The sequence below is a fragment of the Pimephales promelas genome, chromosome 12, assembly GCF_988280905.1.
Source record: "Pimephales promelas chromosome 12, fPimPro1.hap1.1, whole genome shotgun sequence".
Taxonomy (NCBI): Eukaryota; Metazoa; Chordata; class Actinopteri; order Cypriniformes; family Leuciscidae; genus Pimephales; species Pimephales promelas.
In genome coordinates this window covers 34,958,853-34,981,673 of record NC_142780.1, presented here as the reverse complement: position 1 = coordinate 34,981,673, position 22,821 = coordinate 34,958,853, and the positions used below count along the sequence as shown (strand labels likewise).

The 22,821-nt window shown below is 36.1% G+C and overlaps 1 protein-coding gene across 4 annotated transcripts in view; it reads right to left on the bottom strand.

Moving 5' to 3' along the window:
* znf385d (zinc finger protein 385D) overlaps positions 1–22,821 on the bottom strand; it is a 72,308-nt gene that overhangs the window by 15,970 nt on the left and 33,517 nt on the right. For all 4 annotated transcript variants that reach the window (XR_016145827.1, XM_039688698.2, XM_039688697.2 and 1 more), the window contains exons 3-4: positions 16,916–17,023; positions 9,663–9,828 (exon numbers count right to left, since the gene is read on the bottom strand). Coding sequence is in view for 3 of the 4 variants with exons in the window: in XM_039688698.2 (XP_039544632.2) it covers positions 9,663–9,828; positions 16,916–17,023 (274 nt within the window). In the remaining variant the exon portion in view is untranslated. The remainder of the gene's footprint in view (positions 1–9,662; positions 9,829–16,915; positions 17,024–22,821) is intronic.

Sequence of the window (22,821 nt, the reverse complement as noted above, 5' to 3'; positions counted from 1 at the left end):
GTTAGATTAATACTTTGTTTACACAAGCAACATGCACATCTCTGCTACAAATGAACACTTAAAGTTTTTTTCTAGGACCTACCATTTTTGTACAGTTGCACTGAAAGTGACAGAAGTGCAAATGTTACAACTTACCTGCGGGGTTAATTGTAACAGAGAGAGGGGTTAGTTGTAACACTTGTGTGTAACACACATAATTCAGTACTATTTTATTTGTATAGTTTGATATTGTTTGTGCATCTGTATAGACAGATATCCATATCCCTCATCCAATCATCCTTCTATTATGGATCAATATCATGGATAGAGACATAGAAAAGGGCTGCATAGTTTTGCAATAAATAATAATAAATAAAATTATAAATATTGTAATTTCAATTAAATTAGATTTGTGTGTGGCAGCTGCATGATGTACAATTATTATTATTATTATTATTATTATTATTAATAACAGTAATGATGATAATACAAATTAGCTTAAAATAAAAATTTAAAGGGTTTATTGCATTAATAACAGGCCATATTTTTAATAAATAAACAAGTTATCATTTATAGAACACTAAATTTTAAACATTTTAAATCCCAACATTGTTTGTGAACGTCTAACAAAGTTAAACCTGAAAAGTTGTGTGGCTCCGTTTTCATTTGATTATCATTGTACACTTGGAGGCTTAGTTGTACCATCTGTTAGAATTAACCCCGCTGTGTATTACATATTTTAAACCTAGCTAACAGTCGCTAGGAATTGCTGACATGTTTCAAAACGGTGCTATGTTTGAGCCAACAAGACGGTGATTAAGGCAATATAAAGTTAGATTTGGAAACGTATACACCCAACTCAGAAACCGAAAAAAACCTATGATGAAAAAAATTACTTTCATGGTGTCAAAACACTCTGTCCAGTATCTTCACGAAATATAATCAAAACTTTCCGCAAATTCGCGGGAGACCGTCTTCTGGCAGCAAGAGAAAAATAGCGGAAAGACAGCCTGCTTGATCCTGACGAACTGTGTAAACGGTCCGTGTTACATTTAACCCCGCGTTAACACCTACTGAACACCTATGAGTTTCAGTCAGTGTATTTGATGATTATTCTTTAAAAAAATAATTATAAAGTGCACATTAAGTGTTCTCTGTCTAGATATGTTCATGCGTACTTGAGTGTGTACTAGATCTACTAGACGAAACGGCGCTGCTCATTCAGAGACACGCTGAATATAGAAGGGGCTTGCACACCAGTCTTTTTGCGTTGTATATTCACAGACAGACACGCACATCGCGATTTGATTTAGGCTACTGCATAGCTATATTTTGCTTTATTTATCCATCTATCTTTTTAAATCGCACATTTTACGTGGCATCTGTTTTGTAACGCAAAAAGACGCATGTGTGCGTCTTTTTGACAGACCGGGATTCCCTCAGCATGACAGAAATAGTATGTTAAGTTATAAAAGTTATGAATAACCTTTATCTTCACGGAGGGATGGTGTTCCTGAATATGGGAGAACATGTTCGACGTGTTTACTCCTTTTGCAGCCACTCTTCGTCCACATATCTTGCAAACTGGATATCCATCTTCAAGGACAACATCACGATCGTTTTTCGGATATAAGTTACAAAATATTCCCATACTGCAGATTTTATTTATTTTTTTGGCGGGAGATAGAGATTCGCAGCCTCTGTCTCGGACATTTTCAGCGCTGTACGGATATGGAGTAAGCAGTCAAGCTGAAAGAAGTTGCATGCGGCAGTGCAGGTGAAATCTGTTTTTTTTTTTTTTTTTTTTTTTTTTAACCGCGGATAAGCAAATGTGCACGATATGATAATCGTACATGCCAATATCGCGATAAACCGTCATACCGGTATACCGTTACAACCCTAATTACGACTCTGGTGCTCTTCCTCGTGAATCACGTGATTCGTCTCTTCTGCTTCTCTTTCTGCCTGTTTTGTGCAGCTCTGGCGTCTCTCCCCTGACAATCCGCTCTTTAATAGCTAATATCAGGGTACATTTCCTACAGCACTGGACTGGAACAGAGAGATGGAAGCACACACACACACACACACACACAGCTGACTCATCTTGTCATCTCTCTGTCCATCTCGAGCCTCAGATCACAGAACGGCACCGTGACCGAACTCTCAGACAGAGCTGCCATCTCACTGATTAGATGTTATTTTCAGCTTTGACAAGTTCTTATTTCTGCTCCATTTTTCTATCATACAAGTCTGTGGCGTCCCCATTTCTGGATTTTCTTGCATCGATTTTTCTAGATGCAGTAGGGAATAGAAAGTAAACTAGCTTTCACTGTCATTTAGTAATTATTTCCAGAATATTCGACAAAGCTGCTACTTTTACTTCTAATACTAACTATAACAATGTAAAGCATTTTTTCAGGGACTTCACAAAACATAAAAAATATATTAAACAAAAGAAGCTACACGGCTTATATGCATGCAAATTCTGAAGAGCAGGATGTATTTCATTGCAAGACCCCCTGTGGTGAAAACCCAGCTTTTAATGTTGTTTATGCGTGTACACTCTTAGAAGAAAAGGTTCTATATAGAACCTTAAAAGGTTCTATCAGCGCCAAGTATTTGGAACCCCTAAAAGGTTCTATACACTCTTAAAAAAAGGGTTCCTCTGGGTTCTATATAGAACCCTGGGGTTCCATACTTGGCCAATAGAACCTTTTACAAAAAAAAAAAATGATTCTATATAGAACCATTTTGGAGTTCCATATATGAAGCGGGGGATGGAACCATTTCTGGTTCTAAATAGAACCATTTCTTCTAAGAGTGTATGTGGTGTTTTTAATACACCCTGAAAATTGCTGTGTTGTTTTAACCCAACTTTGGGTCAAATATGAACAAACCCAGCCATTGGGTTACATTTTTTAATTGCATTTTTTAACCCAACGTTTGGTTTGTCCATATTTGTCCCAAAGTTGGGTTAAAACAACCCAGCATTTTTAGAGTGCACTCTAATATGAGGATTTGCAGCTCAAAAAGACATTTATGTGATTATTGCCAAGCCAATGTTGAAAACAGTTCATATCTGTGTGGAAACCATGCTAAATTGTTACAACATTAGTAAATGTTGTAGTGTAAAGGCCCAACCATGGACTGGAGTTGAAAATTAACTATAGCCACACTCTAAAAATTGCTAGGTTGTTTTAACCAAACTTTGGGTCAAATGCGGACAAACTCCATTTTTTTAATTACATTTTAACCCAACATTTTGGGTTTGTCCATATTTGACCCAAAGTTGAGTTAAAACAAGCCAGCATTTTTAGAGTGTAACCCAATGGCTGGGTTTGTCCATATTTGACCCAAAGTTGGGTTAAAACAACCCAGCAATTTTTATAGTGAACCTTACAGTGAAGAATGAATACATTCAAATTAAAAAATAAACAATTTTTTGTTTTATTTCATTCTCAAATACACCTGTACGACCTGTAGTCTGTGTTTATTGCCAGGTCCAAAATAATTAGCATGCAAAGTTTATAGACAAGCTCTAAAAAAGCTGGGTTGTTTTAACCCAACTTTGGGTCAAATATGGACAAACCCAAATGTTGGGTTAAAAATGTAATAAAAAAAATGTAACCCAATGGCTTTGACCCAGAGTTGGGTTAAAAAAACAACCAAGCAATTTTTAGAGCGTAATAATGAAGAACCATCCACTACAAAACATGTGGTCAAATGCATACATGCTTGCTTCCCACACATGATTCCCTTCCCAATCCTGACTGTTATTTAATGGGAGAAAAAATAACATCAACCTTGAATTAAACACATTAAACACCACGAGCCGCTTCTTTCTGCTCTCTGAAGCCCATCTATTAGTGTCTCAGCCTCTGCTATTCATTACATGCAGCAAATAAACTGGAGATAATGCAGCTTTCAGACGCCCCCACAATTCATCTCTCTGACATCTCCGCACATTAATATTCATTACCGAGTGGCATTTTGACAAACAAACGCAAAACCCAGCGAATCGGTCGGGTGTTGTGCTGCGTTCGGTATGATGTGCCGTGATTTATCGGGAGGTTTCTGGCCCTGCGTGATCATGTACTCAGCTGGGTCACGGTGCCTTTCTTCATTCGCAAGCCTTATTAATGCAAACAATACACCGGCTCGATTAGCTTCCTGATAACGGCAGAGGTAGGTCACCGATCCCTGCGTTTCCTTTCCGGAGATCCAAAGGGGAGAATTGACTGAAATGAATTGCTCCTGCTGATAGCACTATTTATTTGCACGAGGTGCATGAGTTGTTTTAGCACAACGCATTTATGCAAATCAGATAATGACGCAAACGTAGCGACACACGAAACTTGGTGCAAATCCCATTCTTCTGAGTAATAAAGAGTGCAAGCACATTATCATAATCAAATGTACTTTACTGTGATTGCGCTGAGTAACTCCACAATAGCACAGGGTTTATGATTAAGGCACAATCAATATGAGCCTCATTGGAAAGAAGGCATGTTTGCACTGGAAAGAATAGAAAATACTTTATTTAAAGGTGCTATATGTAACTTTTCTTCTAAAATGAATGTTTTTTTTTTATTGCCTGTGTGTGAAGGGGTTGTAAAAGGCTGGGTATTGAGACAAATTTCACAATTCGATTCGATTTCGATTCACAAGCTTGCAATTCGATTCGATTTCGATTATTTTGGATATGAGTTACAATAAATGGCAAATTTTCTCAAGGAAATCAAATCTCTTAACTAATGCTGTAAACTATGGGAGTCTAGTTGTAGCCTATAGACTTCATTAGCCTAATATTAAGGTAATAATGAACTGTTTTGTAGCTATACAAACACTTAAATTACACTTTAATTTATTTTTATAATAAGAAGATTATATGAAATATAAACATTTAAATGGTGGCTGTCATAAAAACTTGCCAGATTTATTCAAATATGCATTAAATATTGAAGAACATTAAGATTATAATGCATATGTAATATGGTGTATATATTTAGCAAAATGCTCCTCTCTAGAGTTATTTTTTCTATCTGACTAACGAGTTTATGTGGGTTTTCTGAGGTAAATATGACGATACATTGATTACAAGCTGTTTAACTGACGTCTTTCCACGGTTGAAACGCTGATTGAGTGAATCAATGTGACGTGATACAGATTTGGATAAGTTGTACTCTATCTTTAACACACTTTCAGATGCTCATTCATGTTTATTTGGCGCTGTGACTGGTATTATTAAGCCGGAAGAGAGATCAGCGCTGCTGCTTCTCCAGAGCGATCTCACGCCACCGCGACAAAACACTATTTATGTTTTTGAATTTCCAAGGAAAATGGACGTAATTTGAAAATTGAGACTTTGTTTCATATCAATAGTAACAAAGGACAAAGATTATTGCGATTTTTTGGATGTGCGCAGCCACGATACAATGTCCCATTCATTCAAATGAAACAGGATGACTAATCGATTCTTGAGATTTAAGAATCGATATCGGTTCGTAAAAATGAGAATCGATTAGTATCGAGAAATCGATATTTATTACCTAGCCCTATTGTACCATGAGTGATCGCTCTTGTTTTTGAGCACAAGCGCTCTTGGAAACATTGGTTGCAATCTGAAACATCACCGATAGAGGCCGCTAAAAACTACATATAGCACCTTTAAATACAGTGCATCCTTATTTTAGCACATTTAGTGCCTGTTTAAACTGGATTGCCATGCAGTCAAAATAATGATGCATGAAGCAGAAGACAAAACTGTATTAAACAAACAATGTATGCAAAGAAATAATAAAAGTAAATGCAAAAGGATGTTAATAGAAAAAGTGATACATTTTTGTTTTTACACATAAAAGTGGCCAAAAGTGATGTATTTATGTTGCTTTAAAACACTAAACTTGGTATCTGACAAAATTATTTTAGGAAAAAGACACTACAGCAACAGATTTAAAAAAAACTCAGGAAAAATCATACATTGACTACAACATAATCAGTAATTAATATTTCGTTGGTTCTCTCTTGTTTTGGCATGTTTTCACAATTTCTCTGTTACGACAGCCTGGCCAAAACTGATGTCTGGACAAATTGTCATGTTTTATTGCGTTATTATCACAAATTAAACAATCGACTGCAAGCACAATAACGCAATATGCTGACGAAATGTTTACTTTTTAAAGATGTCACTCTTTTCCAAGGTTGGACATCACTTTTGAACACTACTGGATACATTTTGACTTCAATAAAACAAAAGAAGATTTAAAACTATTAGGGCTGTCAAGCGATTAATCGCATCCAAAATAAAAGTTTGTGTTTACATTGATATATGTGGGTGCACTGTGTATAATTATATATATATATATATATATAAATACAAACACATGCTTGTATATATTTATGAAATATTTTCATGTATATTGTATATAGATTTATATATAATTTATATTATATATAAATATAAATATTTTATATATAAATAATATTTTTTTTCTTAAATATACAAGCATGTGTGTGTATTTATATACTGTATATATATATATATATATATATATATATATATATATATATATATATATATATATATATACAGAAAATAATTATACACAGTGCACACACATATATTATGTAAACACAAACTTTTTTTTTTTGGATGCAGTTAATCGCGATTAATCGTTTGACAGCCCTAAAAACTATTTGTTTTTAAAGAAAAAATTGCACAAAAAAATGCATTTTTTTGCAGTAACTGTTGCAACTATTTAGTGAATTCACCCCAAAGCGTTGACAAGACCTGCTGGCAACAGACACATGTTATTATAAATATTGCACAACACACAAACTGCTGACACTAGTGCATCTTTAGTGTTTATGTGTTTATTGTTGCATCTAAAGGCACGTCATCCGGCTCATTGCTTTACAAGACAAACCTAACTTCAGGCTACACTTTTGCTTTAAAGAGCCGCAAATTAGATTACACCAGGTGTTTGAGTACAAATAGACTTTTTTATTGGGCGAACTCGACTGCTGGGCTTAAACAAGCAGAACAAGAAAAAGAAGTGGAGTAAATTACTGGTTCCAGAACAGGTTCCAGACATGTGTTGAGTGCAACTAATCTCACGATGTGCTTGCGTACACAATTTTGTGCCATTAAACTCCAGCCGCCTGATCCAGCTGTAATCCTGCAGAGAATACAGCCAACCCCTGGATCGCTACACACACACAGGAGGATGCTGTTTGCTTTGTATCATCTGAAACAGCAGAACGAGTCCTAATGAACCACGAGAGCGATATATAACCTCTCTTCACTCGGGAAAAACATCGAGACCAGGAGAGGTCAAGGAAAAGCAGAACCTGAAGTGAGCGTCAAGCTAATTTCCACCGGCGCACATGAATATGAAGTTTGTACTGGTGCAACATCAACTAAAGTACTGAGAGACGCCTAGCCTAGGATAGAAATTATGGCCTTTAAGCCGATTCTTGGAAGATATTTCTTGTTTCCAGTTCAGAGAGAGATCTTTGTGACAGAAATAGAAGTGGAGGTCAACTCTTGTCCAGGGAAATATGATGAATGTTTCCTCTGTTGCACTGAACAGCAGAACTCAAGCAGATCCGTGCATTTTTCGTACCGTTTCTGGGTGGCTTTTACTGGCCCAGGTTGAATTAACACTCAAGTTTCGGATATTCTGGGACCAGATCAACGAAAGCAGAAAACCCTCAGGTGTTTCTTTGCAACCGGCTGCTGATCTTTAGATTTGACTCGATGGAAAGGTGTGCTCAACATTTAAAGGAACACTCCGACTTTTTTGGACTTTTGGACTTTTTTTTATTATTATTCTTTATTTAACCAGGGAAATAGTCACATTTAGATAAATATCTCATTTACAAGTGAGCCCTGGCCAAAATAGCAGCACACAATATACATAACTACATAAAACAGATTACACAACACACACATATACAAAAATAAAACAAGATTAAATGTTAAGAGCAAGTGCAGACAGATTTGAATAATTTGTTTAAATGTAGCTTGAACTCATTAAGTTTCAATGAACTTTGGATCTCATTCCAAGCAGCTGATGCACTATAAATAAATCTTCATTAAAGGAACATTTAAAAGAATATATCTACTTGGACGTAGATTATACCCTTGACTATTAAAAGTTAATAAACTATTCATATATTGAGGAAGCTGGCCGACTAATGCCTTGTATACAAATATGAGCCAGTGTTTGTACCTTCTTATATGAAGTGAAGACCAACCTACCATCTCATATTTAGCTTATTCTTATTATTAGGATTAGTATGCTAGCTGTAGCCATTTATATCCAGTCTTTGTGCTAAGCTAGGCTAGCGGTGGGTGCGTCAAACAGGGTTACAGCACACACAGAGATGAAAAGGGTATTATGGACTAATCTAACTCTGGGGGACACGGTGAATAAGCTAAAGTCCAAAAAAGACGGAGTGTTCCTTTAACATTACATTCAATTTCATGAGCAAAATCCAGTCATTTCAGAATTTCGCCTGATGGACTTTGATGTGCAAATTCAAATTTCCTTTCAGATTCAAGCTTAGATGTTCTGCATGGAGATTCGTATCTTAGCAAAGCGTCAATAGTATAAAATTGCCCATTATTAAGAGGCTGTTGGACAGCAGTGATTTCGGCTGGAAACAGTAACCATGGATGAGATTTTCTTTAGTTCTTCATTCATTGCATTTCGCAAGTTTAATTTTTTTAGTTGCAACTGAGTACAGCTTTTACTATATGAATCATCATTTTGATGATGTATTCAGGGTTGGTTGGTTTGCTAGCCAGCAGAATTGCTTCGGATGTGTATTGTATGTTTATCACTATCATCACATTCAAATTTTGCCAACCGATGGTAAATGTATGTGACTATACCTCAAGTCTGCTTATTTTGCTATTTTACTTTCAATAAATCTTTGAAAAATGGATGAAAAAATTAGGGCTGTCAAACGATTAATCGTGATTAATCGCATCCAAAATAAAAGTTTGTGTTTACATAATATATGTGGGTGCACTGTGTATAATTATTTTGTATATATATATATATATATATATAAATACACACACTTGCTTGTATATTTAAGAAAAAAATATTATTTATATATAAAATATTTTTATTTACATACAATATACATTATATATATAAATCTACATATAAATATATATTAAATATATACAAGCATGTGTGTGTATTTATATATATAAAATAATTATACACAGTACACACACACATATATTATGTAAACACAAACTTTTATTTTAGCTGCGATTAATCGCGATTAATCGTTTGACAGCCCTAGAAAAAAACATTTTTTTTGGTGCAATTAAATACATTTTGACTCCAATGAGACACGTTGTGTTACTAAAACATTGCATTAAACGATTGCAACGGTTTTCTGTTTTACCAGCGACCTGAACAACGCTAAATGTGATGCACCTCAAGTCTTAATTAATTTATTTTTTTTGCCGTTTTATCATCCGCCAATCATTAAAAAAGCACTTTAAAAAAGAAACAACGCGCTTTGCTTCAAAGCCACAAGATCCGAGTCATCATTTATGTTTGTCGCAGTCTCATATTTAGGGTTAGGAGTTCATTCAAGCAAGCATGAGCCGCAGAAACAGTGATGTTTTCAAGCATTAAATACGCCTCTTCTCTTACCTTTTCCGTCAGTGTTCCCGGTGGAGGGAGAAAGGCTCTTAGGAGGATCCTTGCTGGCGTTTTCTCTGCCGAGCGGGGAACTCTTGTGTTTGAGGCATTTGGGCGCGTCCAAGGATTTCAGCTTCTTGGCGTGTTTGGTGCCTTTGTAGTGGGCCAATGCCTGGCTCTAGAAAACACAAAACAGGCCAACCCGTGGAGAGGGCCAGCCCAGACCAGGTGTTAGCAACATCAGACCAGACTCTGAGCCGTCATGGGCAAACAAGCTCACGTGTGTCCACATCAAACCAGCGAGCAGAACCCATGCATCTGTGAGGGGGATTGGGCGGAGGCGGCCATCTTTAACCCAGCCCAAATACAGCTCTCGGTGTGTGAAAGTGTGTGAATCCTATCCGTAAAGCACAGAGATGCTGCACAATATGTGTGGACTCTCTGGATCTGATCCAAAGCCTAATGAGCCGCAGACTTATGCTGCAGATGTGGAGGCACCACAGGTGATGAGCTGGACAATGAAACGGAAAAAAAAAACCTAATTCACACAAGATGCTGTGAAACATTGGAGAAAGGAATTTAAAATGTACAAATGTTGGTTGATAGGGACGGGAACCTGTTATATTTTGATATAAGATATACATATATATATATAGGGCTGTCAAACGAGTAATCGCGATTAATCACATCCAAAATAAAAGTTTGTGTTTACATAATATATGTGGGTGCACCGTGTATAATTATTTTATATATATTGTATATATTTAAGAAATATTTTCATGTATATACTGTATATCGATTTTTATATATTTAAATTATATATAAATATAAATATTTTTATATATATATATATATATATATATATATATATATATATATATATATATATATAAAATAATTATACGCAGTGCACCCACATATATTATGTAAACACAAACTTTTATTTTGGATGTGATTAATCGCGATTAATCGTTTGACAGCCCTAATTTTTATATATACCATGAGGCACATATAACTTAATACTAAAATATTTTAAAATATATAAAGTATTGTTAATTAGGTTCTTTCATATTTATTGCAAATTAAATAGTTACATTAAATTGATCACTATAATAATTGCACAATTGAATTGTACTTCTACAGATAATTAAATTATATTGACAAATATTTGTTAAAATTATAATACACCTGTCTTAATATATATATATATATATATATATATATATATACAGTACATTATATATTAATTAATTTATATATAATATAACATATTTACATAAATAAATAAATATAATACATATACTATATATATATATATATAATATAAGGTCAGTTATGAGTGAGTGAGTGAGTCAGTGAGTGAGTGAGTGAGTCAGTGAGTGAGTGAGTGAGTCAGTGAGTGAGTGAGTGAGTCAGTGAGTGAGTGGGTGAGTCAGTGAGTGAGTGAGTGAGTCAGTGAGTGAGTGAGTGAGTCAGTGAGTGAGTGAGTGAGTGAGTGAGTCAGTGAGTCAGTGAGTGAGTGAGTGAGTGAGTCAGTGAGTGAGTCAGTGAGTGAGTGAGTGAGTCAGTGAGTCAGTAAATGAGTGAGTGAGTGAGTCAGTGAGTGAGTGAGTGAGTCAGTGAGTGAGTGAGTGAGTGAGTCAGTGAGTGAGTGAGTGAGTGAGTGAGTCAGTGAGTGAGTGAGTGAGTCAGTGAGTCAGTGAGTGAGTCAGTGAGTGAGTGAGTGAGTCAGTGAGTGAGTGAGTGAGTGAGTCAGTGAGTGAGTGAGTGAGTGAGTGAGTGAGTGAGTGAGTGAGTCAGTGAGTGAGTGAGTGAGTCAGTGAGTGAGTGAGTGAGTCAGTGAGTGAGTGAGTGAGTGAGTGAGTCAGTGAGTCAGTGAGTGAGTGAGTGAGTGAGTCAGTGAGTGAGTCAGTGAGTGAGTGAGTGAGTCAGTGAGTCAGTGAGTGAGTGAGTGAGTGAGTGAGTCAGTGAGTGAGTGAGTGAGTGAGTGAGTGAGTGAGTGAGTCAGTGAGTGAGTGAGTGAGTGAGTGAGTGAGTGAGTGAGTGAGTCAGTGAGTGAGTGAGTGAGTGAGTCAGTGAGTGAGTCAGTGAGTGAGTGAGTGAGTGAGTCAGTGAGTGAGTGAGTGAGTGAGTGAGTGAGTGAGTGAGTGAGTCAGTGAGTCAGTGAGTCAGTGAGTCAGTGAGTGAGTGAGTCAGTGAGTGAGTGAGTGAGTGAGTGAGTGAGTCAGTGAGTGATTGAGTGAGTCAGTGAGTGAGTGAGTGAGTGAGTCAGTGAGTCAGTGAGTGAGTGAGTGAGTGAGTCAGTGAGTGAGTGAGTGAGTCAGTGAGTGAGTGAGTGAGTCAGTGAGTCAGTGAGTGAGTCAGTGAGTCAGTGAGTGAGTCAGTGAGTGAGTGAGTCAGTGAGTCAGTGAGTGAGTCAGTGAGTGAGTCAGTGAGTGAGTCAGTGAGTGAGTGAGTGAGTCAGTGAGTGAGTGAGTCAGTGAGTGAGTCAGTGAGTGAGTCAGTGAGTGAGTGAGTCAGTGAGTGAGTCAGTGAGTGAGTCAGTGAGTGAGTCAGTGAGTCAGTGAGTCAGTGAGTGAGTGAGTCAGTGAGTGAGTGAGTCAGTGAGTGAGTGAGTCAGTGAGTGAGTCAGTGAGTCAGTGAGTGAGTCAGCCAGTCCGGACGGACAGAAAATTGAATAAACAATTCGTATTTTTTTTATTTCTAAGTTTTGTTACTCACATGAATATGAGGCACTTGGTTATGGATTTTTTCAAGTGTATGAATTATAAATTCAGTTTATAATGGCAGAGGAGAGAAACCTAGACAGTTGTTGAAGAGCTTCTGCTCGTTGCTGCCGAACACAGGCTGTGTCTGTTATGTCCTGTGGCCTTGATTGATTGATTGGTTGATTGATTGATTGGACTCAGTTAAAGGCTCACTCGCTTTCTCCTAGCTGGGGCGTTTGCTCTCGGCCCTCCCTGTGACTCCTCATCCGTGTCGTGCCTTTACTGAATGCTTGATTGCGGCACAGATTACACATGACATTTATCAAGTTTCACTGCATTCTTCCCTGTGATTGACCGACGAAACCAATAGCTGGAAGGTGTCGAGAAACACCCCATTTATCTTGGCGTTAAAGCTATTTTCATAACACTATCCCGCTCAAATGATGTGTTACTTACAAACCCCCGTGATATTAATCTATATGATTATGATCCATATCCCACAATGCTATTTGTACAAATACAATATATCAAAAGAAGACTGATCTGTCATGATGTCTTATTGCTTTTCATAACAGTATATCTGCCCTTAATGTCCTTATAAAATTACCTCTCTGGCAAGCAAGCTGGTGTTGGAAAGAAATGCATCTTGAGAGGAATGTTATGAAATACGTTGTTTGCACGATATTAAAGTAAAAGCTTAAAAAAAAACAAGCACCAAATCTGAGTCATAGACTAGCTTATAAATTATGCTATGGACAGTAATAAATAATAAATACATTTTTTATTATTCCTAATTTAAAATGTTTCAGTCGAATGATTCAAATAAATATAATTATTCATGATTTAAAAATATATATATATTATTATTATTTCTTATTTTATTTATTTATTTATTCTATAATTTTTATAACACTCACTGAACAAAAACGCTAACGGTGTGTGTGTGTGTGTGGCCTGGTCAAACTGAGCCATGATAAATCTGGTTTGAAGGTGAAAGCAAGTGTGTTCATGCACGCGGATATGAACAGATTTGTGCATTTATAATATTAATTTCACTGTGCATGAACTCATTTTGTTAACATTAGTTAATGCACTATGAATAAAGATTAATAAATACTGTAATAAATGTATTGCTAACTAATGAACATTAGTGTAGTAAAGTGTCACAGTTTTCCTGAAAGTCATCCTCGTGAGCTGGAAGTGTAATGTACGGGACTATGGGGATAATAACCTCACACGTACAGATCTTTTCTTCTCTGTCACACACTTTAAACCACACCATCACTCAGACTAGGCCAAACCTAGTAAGCTGCCTATATAGGGAACACACAAATATCACTCTTCAAACGGGAGACTCGACTCCCTATTGATTTCAGTTGAGTTTAGCGATTACATTCTTCTGAGATTATGATGTAATGAGTAAGCATAAGATGCATTACTATTGGGTTATTTAATTATATATAACTTGGTAATGCATGAATGAGAAGTAGGACTGTCAATCAACTGAAAATAATAGTCTAATTATATGATATGCTGATTATTTCATCATTCCAGTTTTAACCAGGCTCTAAATGCGCTGAATTAACATTGTGAATGTTTAATTAAAGTCATTGTCATTCTTTCCGACACAAACATGTCTCCTTTATATGTAAATGAAGCTCATTATAGATTGCACCTTATTCACAGACGTCTGTGCTGTTTGACTGGTGCAATTAAAGTTTGCAAGATCACATTGAATCAATATTTATTGATAGATTTATCAAAGATATTAAATTACTGTTGCAGATGAAAACATTGAATAGACATAAAATTACTATTTAATTAATTATTTTTTTTACTTAATTAATGATTGTTATGTTAAATGTTATGTTGTGTCGGTACAGTGTTAAAAGAGAAAAGCTACAAACAGAATATATGAAGAGTTCAGATGCAAAAGCCTCTAAGTGCCATTTGAAATTTTCTTCTAGAATGATAATTTTTTATCAAGCTTGTATATTTAAGTTCAGTGATTTCACTTAAATTGCAATGATAATTACCTATTAATTGTTATTTAAGTGAAATTACTGAACTTAAATATACAAGTTTGATAAAAATCATCATTAAAGAAGAAAATTTCAAATGGCATTTAGAGGCTTTTGCATCTGAACTCTTCATATATACACACACACACACACACACACACACACACACACTCTATACAATACTGGGTTGTTTGAACCCAAATTTGGGTGAAATATGGACGAACCCAAATGTTGGGTTAAAAATGTAATTTCAAATTTTAACCCACCTTCAACTTTCACTTTTAACTGTAATTTTTTCTATTGGATTTTTTACCCAACATTTGGGTATGTTCATATTTGACCCAACATTTGGGTTTGTTCATATTTGACCCAAACAACCCAGCAATTTTTTGAGTGCACCATCCATCACGGCCACAGGACATAACAGACACAGCCTGTGTTCGGCAGCAACGAGCAGAATCTCTTCAACAATTGTCTAGGTTTCTCTCCTCTGCCATTATAAACTATATTTGAAGAGTTCAGATGCAAAAGCCTCTAAATGCCATTTGAAATTTTCTTCTTTAATGATGATTTTTATCAAACTTGTACACTCTAAAAAATGCTGGGTTGTTTTAACCCAACTTTGGGTCAAATATGGACTAACCCAGCCGTTGGGTTAAATTTTTACATTACATTTTTAACCCAACATTTTGGGTTTGTCCATATTTCACCCAAAATTGGGTTAAAACCCAGCATTTTTTAGAGTGTATATTTAAGTTCAGTAATTTCACTTAAATAACAATTAATAGGTAATTATCATTGCCATTTAAGTGAAATCACCAAACTTAAATATACAAGTTTGATAAAAATCATCATTAAAGAAGAAAATTTCAAATGGCATTTAGAGGCTTTTGCATCTGAACTCTTCATTTATAATTCATACAGCCAGAAGAATCCATAACCAAGTGTCTCATATTCAAATAGACCAGTGGCGATATATGAAAACCAAATGTCATTTTTCAAAAGTCACCCAGAACGTCTGGCTAGACTCTGTAACTCTCCAGAAGCCATTTATTTTTTTGAAAACGTGCCATGTAAAGGCTTCCCGTGCTCAGATTGGAGCTGATTGGAAGCTGGAGCCCAAACGACCAATGATAATGAGCTTTCACTGTGATTTGAATGCATAAACTCTCCCAGACGCTCTCTGTGATTGGCTACTGGAGAGCTACAGGAGCTGTGAATGGTCAAACGAAGCCCCGCCCCTTCATCCTATCACACGGTTCTGACGGATGCCCATGATGAGCTGTGATTACTGTTTTGATAGGCCTCAGTCTTGCGGATATTACAGCTTAATATCTGTCAGTGACGGCGTAAATGAGAGAGGATATGGGCAGTGCTGTTTTAAATAATCATATTTGGATTAAATGTCTCTCCTGAAGAGACGTTCTCCTGAATTGAAAACGACGGATGGATGGAGGACGAAAAAAAAATTGTCCTCTTGGCCATTTCAAAGTCACCTTCAATGAATATAGTCAGTGCATGTCTATAGTCTCAGCATAATAGATGGCTGGACGGTCATTTCTCACAGTATAAATGGATCCCTTATTTTACACACAGTGTATCAATACTTTAAATGTATATTGATTCCTAAAACAAATGACTCTTCTGAATTGATTCTTTATTATACGTTAAAAACAATGCACAACCAGTGTAGCCCAATTCATGAAACTAACGATTCTTAAAACATGATTCTCACCGTAAGTTTCTTTATAGTGAATCAAAAACAGACAGTGTGACCAATGTAGTAGGTTGACCAAAATAGTAGGAACAATGTAGTCTGAAAAGAAATTAAAACATTCCAGGATTTTCTCCATATAATGGACTTCAATGGGGTCCAAATGGTTCAAGGTCCAAATGAGAGTTTCAGTGCAGCTTCAAAGGGCTTTAAACGATTCCAGACGATGAATAAGGGTCAAAATGAACAAATCTTTTTTCGAGTCATTTGGTTCATTCAACGAATGAAATGACTCGAAAAAAGATTTGTTCATTTTGATGAACGAGTTCGAACAGGAGAGTCACGAACGCACATCACAGAACAGAGCAAGGCGAGCATTTGAGCTTATAAAACTTAAACTTTGTTATTTGTTAATTAAATAGCCGATCGTTTCGCTTGATAAGACCCTTATTCATCATCTGGTGTCATTTAAAGCCCTTTGAAGCTGCGCTGAAACTCTCATTTGGACCTTGAACCGTTTGGACCCCATTGAAGTCTATTATATGGAGAAAAATTCAAAAAACCTTTTTTTTTTTTTTGACTGAAGAAATAAAGACATGGATATCTTGGATGAAAATTATCAACAAAAGTTTTTTTTTTTTTTTATCAGCAAAACAGTGAACTACTCCTTTAATATTCATAAACAGATGCAGAAAGTGATAATACAACTAACACACAATCAAAGCAATTAAACGACCTGTAAAACTGGCTTTATGGCATCATCTCGACTGTGTTGGATGATGATATCTGTAGTTTTAGGTCAGGGGGTGAACACACACTCACCTGTGAGTTAAACCTCAGCTGGCACACGCCACACGAGACCCCTTTCCTTTTAGCCGAGGCCGAAGCGCTGAACGTGTGATGTAAAACAGCTTTCTGAACCTGGTCCATCTGAAGAAGAGAGAGAGAACGGAAAACCAGTTTTATTAGCCTCACTCAACCCAGCGGCGTACTGAATGTCAACTCTGTTACCCGTCGGACGGCGTGATAAACCGCGGCCCTCGGGGGCTTCAGCAGAAACACGACATGTGGTTGAGGAGCGAACGCACAGTCTGGATCCAGTTAAAGGCCAACGCAATTTCACACACACACACACACACACACTTTAATCAACACGGCGGGAAGGAGGAGGGCAAAACAACTTCCACCGAGGATTAGATGAGAACCCAAATCAAAATGATACACTCAGAAAGGTCTGCTGAAATTACAGGAGTTATGGGCGACAGATCAGCCTGGGATTCTCTTTCTTTGGGAAAAAATAAGTAGATTAAACCTATATTTCATAACAAACATCCATATTTAGAGTTTTGCTGTAAAAACTAAGCATTTACTGGAAACTAAATACATCGGGTGTGCCTTATTTTCTAATAATTCAATTGTGCTGGAGCCAATTAATCAGCTTATAGGGTTACCACACTTCAAGACATTGTTCATGTTTTATTTCAGGATATTTGTTTTTGTCCTTTAAAACGCTTTTGTGTAGGACTAATTTCTTACGCATTTCATGTTTCTAATTCCAAAACGTCATTTTAGAGCTAGTAATGGAGACTTGAGACATTGATATCAATCTGATGCAGTTATTAATCCAGTTTTTAGAGACAGAGAGAGAGAGATTAAGTGTGTGTGTGAATTACCTGAGTCTGTGCATATCAGCCGCAGCGTCTCGACTGACAGTGATGCTTCAAGTTATTTCCTCACAAACTTTATACTTTATTTTAAAATAAATAAAATGCTTCTAAATAGTATTGTGTTATTTGAAGTTTTTTAAAAATATATTTAAAATTTATAGTAATAAAGTTTCTTTATATTTAGTTCCTCAAAAGTACTAAAAAGTAAAAAGGAATCATATTAGAGTTTAAATGTTCAATTCTTTTTGAATTTTATCCGTGGTATATTTTATTATTTTTTATATATTATATATTTATTATATATTTTTTATATTATTTTTTTTAATTAAAAAATAATTTAAACGTTAATAAAAGTAGTATTGTTTTTGTTCAGTATTTACTTAAAATAAAATTTGATAATGCATTGACTTAAATTTGAGTAGTTTTACTTATTTAAAAGTGTGGAGGGGATTGTTAAAGGAAACCGAAGGGTTTGATTCCCTAAATTAAAAAAAAATAAATGGTAACCTCTAAATTAAAGAAGTCAAAAATAGTAGATAATCCCAGAACCAACCTCCTACATGCATAAATGTATACCAACAAAACTCATTTTGATGGGTCAAATAAGCTAGAAACATCTCGACAAGGTAACAATTGCAGGTTGTTTATTTATTTTGGTCGGTTATCTAAAGCTGCGAACTACACGACATTCCTCCCGGGTTAGTGACATCACTAACTTTAAGCCCATCTGGAATAAAAAATTATATTCAATTTAGAAAAAAAAAAATGAAGTCAAGAAACGTTTTTAAAAATGAAACATGCAAGGAATTTACATAAACCCCGCCCCCGGGAACGCTATTTATAGATTATCATGACAGAATATGCTAATTAATGACTCATGAGTTACATTAACTCATCAACTAACCATTGGCTCCGCCTCCTGGTCTAAGAGCAGCAGCTCATTTGCATTTAAAGGGACAGACACAAAAACGGTGCGTTTTTGCTCAGCCTCAAAAAGTGACAATTTTAACATGACATTTAAAAATATCTGTGGGGTATTTTGAGCTAAAACTTCACATTCACACTCTTTTCACATATTTTACATTGTGAAAAGGGCGTTATACTGACCCTTAAGGGATTCATTCAGTAAATGGGTTTCCATCCTTGTTTGTGTGCATGTCTTCTCATCGGATAAAGAAATGTATTCGACTCGACTCGTGTTTTATGCACAGGATATGGGTGGTCTTCGAGCATCTCGGCCTTAGATGAGGTATAGTGAAATTACACGGATGCTCTCAGCTCCGACTGCTGCATTCATTCGTCCATTTATCAGATCTTCTCGGACTGATATACCGGCGCCTATCGCTCTCGTCTCTGGTGTCTGATTCTTCCACGACTCGAACCTGCTGCAGGCGCCGCTGTTACACAAGCAGAAAATCACTTTCGATTCACTATCGTCTTTGCGGCCAGCTGTAGATAAGGCTCCTAAATCAATTTCACTTAAAGCCCAGACAAGTGACACGCACTTTAGAAACCTGATACGCTCTTCTTTATTACACGACACCAGGCCAATCAGTCGCAGTAAGTTATGCTCTGATGTCAATAGCCATGCCATATCGAAACCACATGCACGTGTTTGATAGCTTGACACCGTATCTGAAAATGTTACATAATATAATTGCGGCATAAATCTCAAGATGAGGAGACGGCGCTTTAAACCAGGAGGGTGGGTGCAGGTTTTTGGAGAACGTCCAGCTGGCCACAGAAGAGCTGCTGGGAAATCAAAGGACTCGGAGGACGTGAAAAAAAACGCAGGAAGTGAGCGAGAAAAAGTGCAGAGAAAGAAAAAGAGACAAACCATCTGTGCTGTGATGACCTCGCGCTCCAAACACGCCGCGAGGAAACGCTGCTTCTCGTTGAGAGCGTTTACATGCACAATAAAAACCCAATAAGCATCTAAAAACAACTCATTATGAAAGTTGAGCAAGACTGTAGAAACCTTGCTCGTGTGAGATTGTGAAATCGCCATCGCATTTGGACATGAAAACAAAAACAAACAGTGAGAAATAATTGGTCTACTAAATTAAAGAACGCGGTTTACATGACCTCACACACCTTATTGACCCCCTAAAAAACTATGAATGGCAAACTGGTTATGCAGTAGTGGTCAGAAGTGATGTCTGGTATGGGACAAATTGATATTTATTTAAATATTCAAAGATTTATGTAAGCATATTGCGTAGATGTGCTTGTTTTATTTGCGATAACACAATGAAAAATTGTGCCAACATAATTTTAATTTTGGCCAGGATGTCATACAGAAATTTTAAACGCACGCAAAAACAAAAGAGGACCAATTAAATATTAATAACGGATTAATAAGCTATTTGCTGTCAGCCTTTTGTTTTCCTGCATTTTTTTACTTAGTATCAAAAAACCTGTAGCTGTTGCCTTTTTTACAAAAAAAAGTAATTTTGTCTGATAAATACAGTTTAGTGTCTTATATATGAATATACATATTCTGCATATTTTGACGGTTTAATAGAACTTGTAGGGTCATTAAAAAACAAATATCCCCTTCCGAACGTCACTTTTTGGCACTACTGAAAAATCAGGATTTAATTTATAGTTGTTTAAGAGTAGAGCTCGACCGATAAAGGATGTTGAAGGCAGATACCGATACAAATATTTTTGGTTTTAAAATCCGATATTCCGATATATCGGCCGATATTTCATTTTATTTTATTTATTTTAAACTGGACATGATAGTCACAAATTTTGTCATGCTTATTTGAGTTAAGAGAACTGATGTGGATGATCTTTTTTTACATGTTATTCAAGCAATGTATGTATCGTGCCCAATTTAACGAGTGTTGCCAACAGGAACGGTGTAGAGCGCCCTCTGGTGGACAAACCATACAACTCCAACACTCATGACATGGTTGAAGAGCGTTTCGTCCGTTTTTATTTTATTTTTGAAATATTCATTTATCGGCCATTATAACTGCCGATACCGATAGTTTGGAAAATGCCTAATATCGGCCGATAATATCGGTCTGCCGATATATCGGTCTGGCTCTCTTTAAGAAGCACAGCAAATTTGTGAAAAAAAAATACATTTAAAACTCAATAACATGCATAAATCATGCACAACCAATCGACAAAAGAAAACAAATCCATTGGTTGTTTATTGGATGGAGGCGGATCCGAATGCGAGCTTGCAGTCGATTGTAAGAAAAGCCCATCTGGAATTAAAAATTATATTCGATTTAGAAAAAAAAGGAAACGTTTTTAAAAATGAAACATAGAAGGGTGAATTTTGACTTAAAACGTGCAAATAATAAAACACCAACATCAGAGGTTTATTATAATCAACAAATCTGTCTAAAGTTAAAGTGCCACACATTCAGATAACATTCAAATCAAGAACATCTTTTCCACACAGGGACCTTTTAAGATGAACTGGCAGCAAAGGCTTCACTCCTTCGACTTCAAGATGTCTGACTCTGAGTGAAAACACTGTTATTTCCCTAAATTGCTTTAAGGGAAACTTCAGAAATGTTCTCTGACACATTAAGTGCCCTATAGCGCTTCCCTGCTATATAATTTATGTTCAGATCTGGTTTGTTCCTGCATGAAGTGGAACCTCACGGATGTCAAGATATTCAAACTCGTCTTAAATCAGCCTCCCGTCGCACGCTGACAGACACGAGACGCTTCCTGACAGACACGCAGCATCTCCATGCAACGCAAACATGTCAGTCTGTGAACGTGAACCTCCTGCGGCACACACTCACTCTTCCTCTTTAACACGGATTGAGAGCTGACAGCTGACGGGACGCGGCCTCTGCTGACCCGTGATGACATTACCTTACATTACATCAATGACCCATCTGACATCTATGGAGGATCGTTTCACAAACAAAAAAACAGCATCTTTACTGGGCGAGTGAATCTATTGGTTGAAAGCAAATCAATTTGGCACAATTGAAAATTGCATTTCGAAAAATTCACTTTTACATAGTTACATTTCTATTTCAAATAAATACTGTTGAACTTTATATTCATCAAAAAATCATGAAGCAGCACAACTGTCCATTGATGATAATCGGAAATGTTTCTTGAGCATCAGATCATCATATTAGAGTGATTTCTGAAGAATCATGTGACACTGAAGACTGGAGTAATGATGCTGAAAATCACAGGAATAAATTACACTTTATTAGATATTCACATAGAAAACTATGGAAGCTTGTTACTGCCACAGAATGAAAAATAAAAAAGGTAATTGAGTCTTTTTATCTCACATTTCTGACTTTATTTCTCAGAATTGCGAGATATAACGTCAGAACTGTGTGATATAAAGTCAGAATTGCGAGATATAAAGTCAGAATTTATTGATATAAAGTTGCAATTGCGTGTTATAAAGTCGAAAATGCATGATATAAAGTCGCAAACTCTGTTGTAAAGTCAGAATTGTGAGATATTAACTATTCGGAGGGGGGAAAAGTCAGTGTTTTTTTCCTTAGAATTAGCCTGATAACTCGAAATTGTGAGTTTATATCTCACAAATCAGAGAAAATATGTAATAATCTCGATATGTCGCATTTGTGAGAAAAAAAAACTCAGAATTGTGAGATAAAAAGCAATTTAAAAAAAATAAATAAATTAGTGACGGAAACAAGCTTCCATAGAAAACAGCTCTTTTACATTATAATAATATTTCAAATTTACTGTTTTTTTATCTAATAAAGTGCAGCCTTAAAGGAGTAATTCACTTTTTAAAAAAAACTTTTGCTGATAATTTACTCGCCCCCATGCATGTCATCCAAGATGGTCGAGAAGTCGAAAAGAAATTAAGGTTTTAGATGAAAACATTCCAGGATTTTTCTCCATATAATGGACTTCAATGGGGTCCAAACGGTTCAAGGTCCAAATGAGAGTTTCAGTGCAGCTTCAAAGGGCTTTAAACGATTCCAGACGATGAATAAGGGTCTTATCTAGCGAAACGAGCGGTCATCTCAAAAATAAATAAAAAAAGTTACGTTTTATAAGCTCTGTGTGACTCTCCAGTCTGAACTC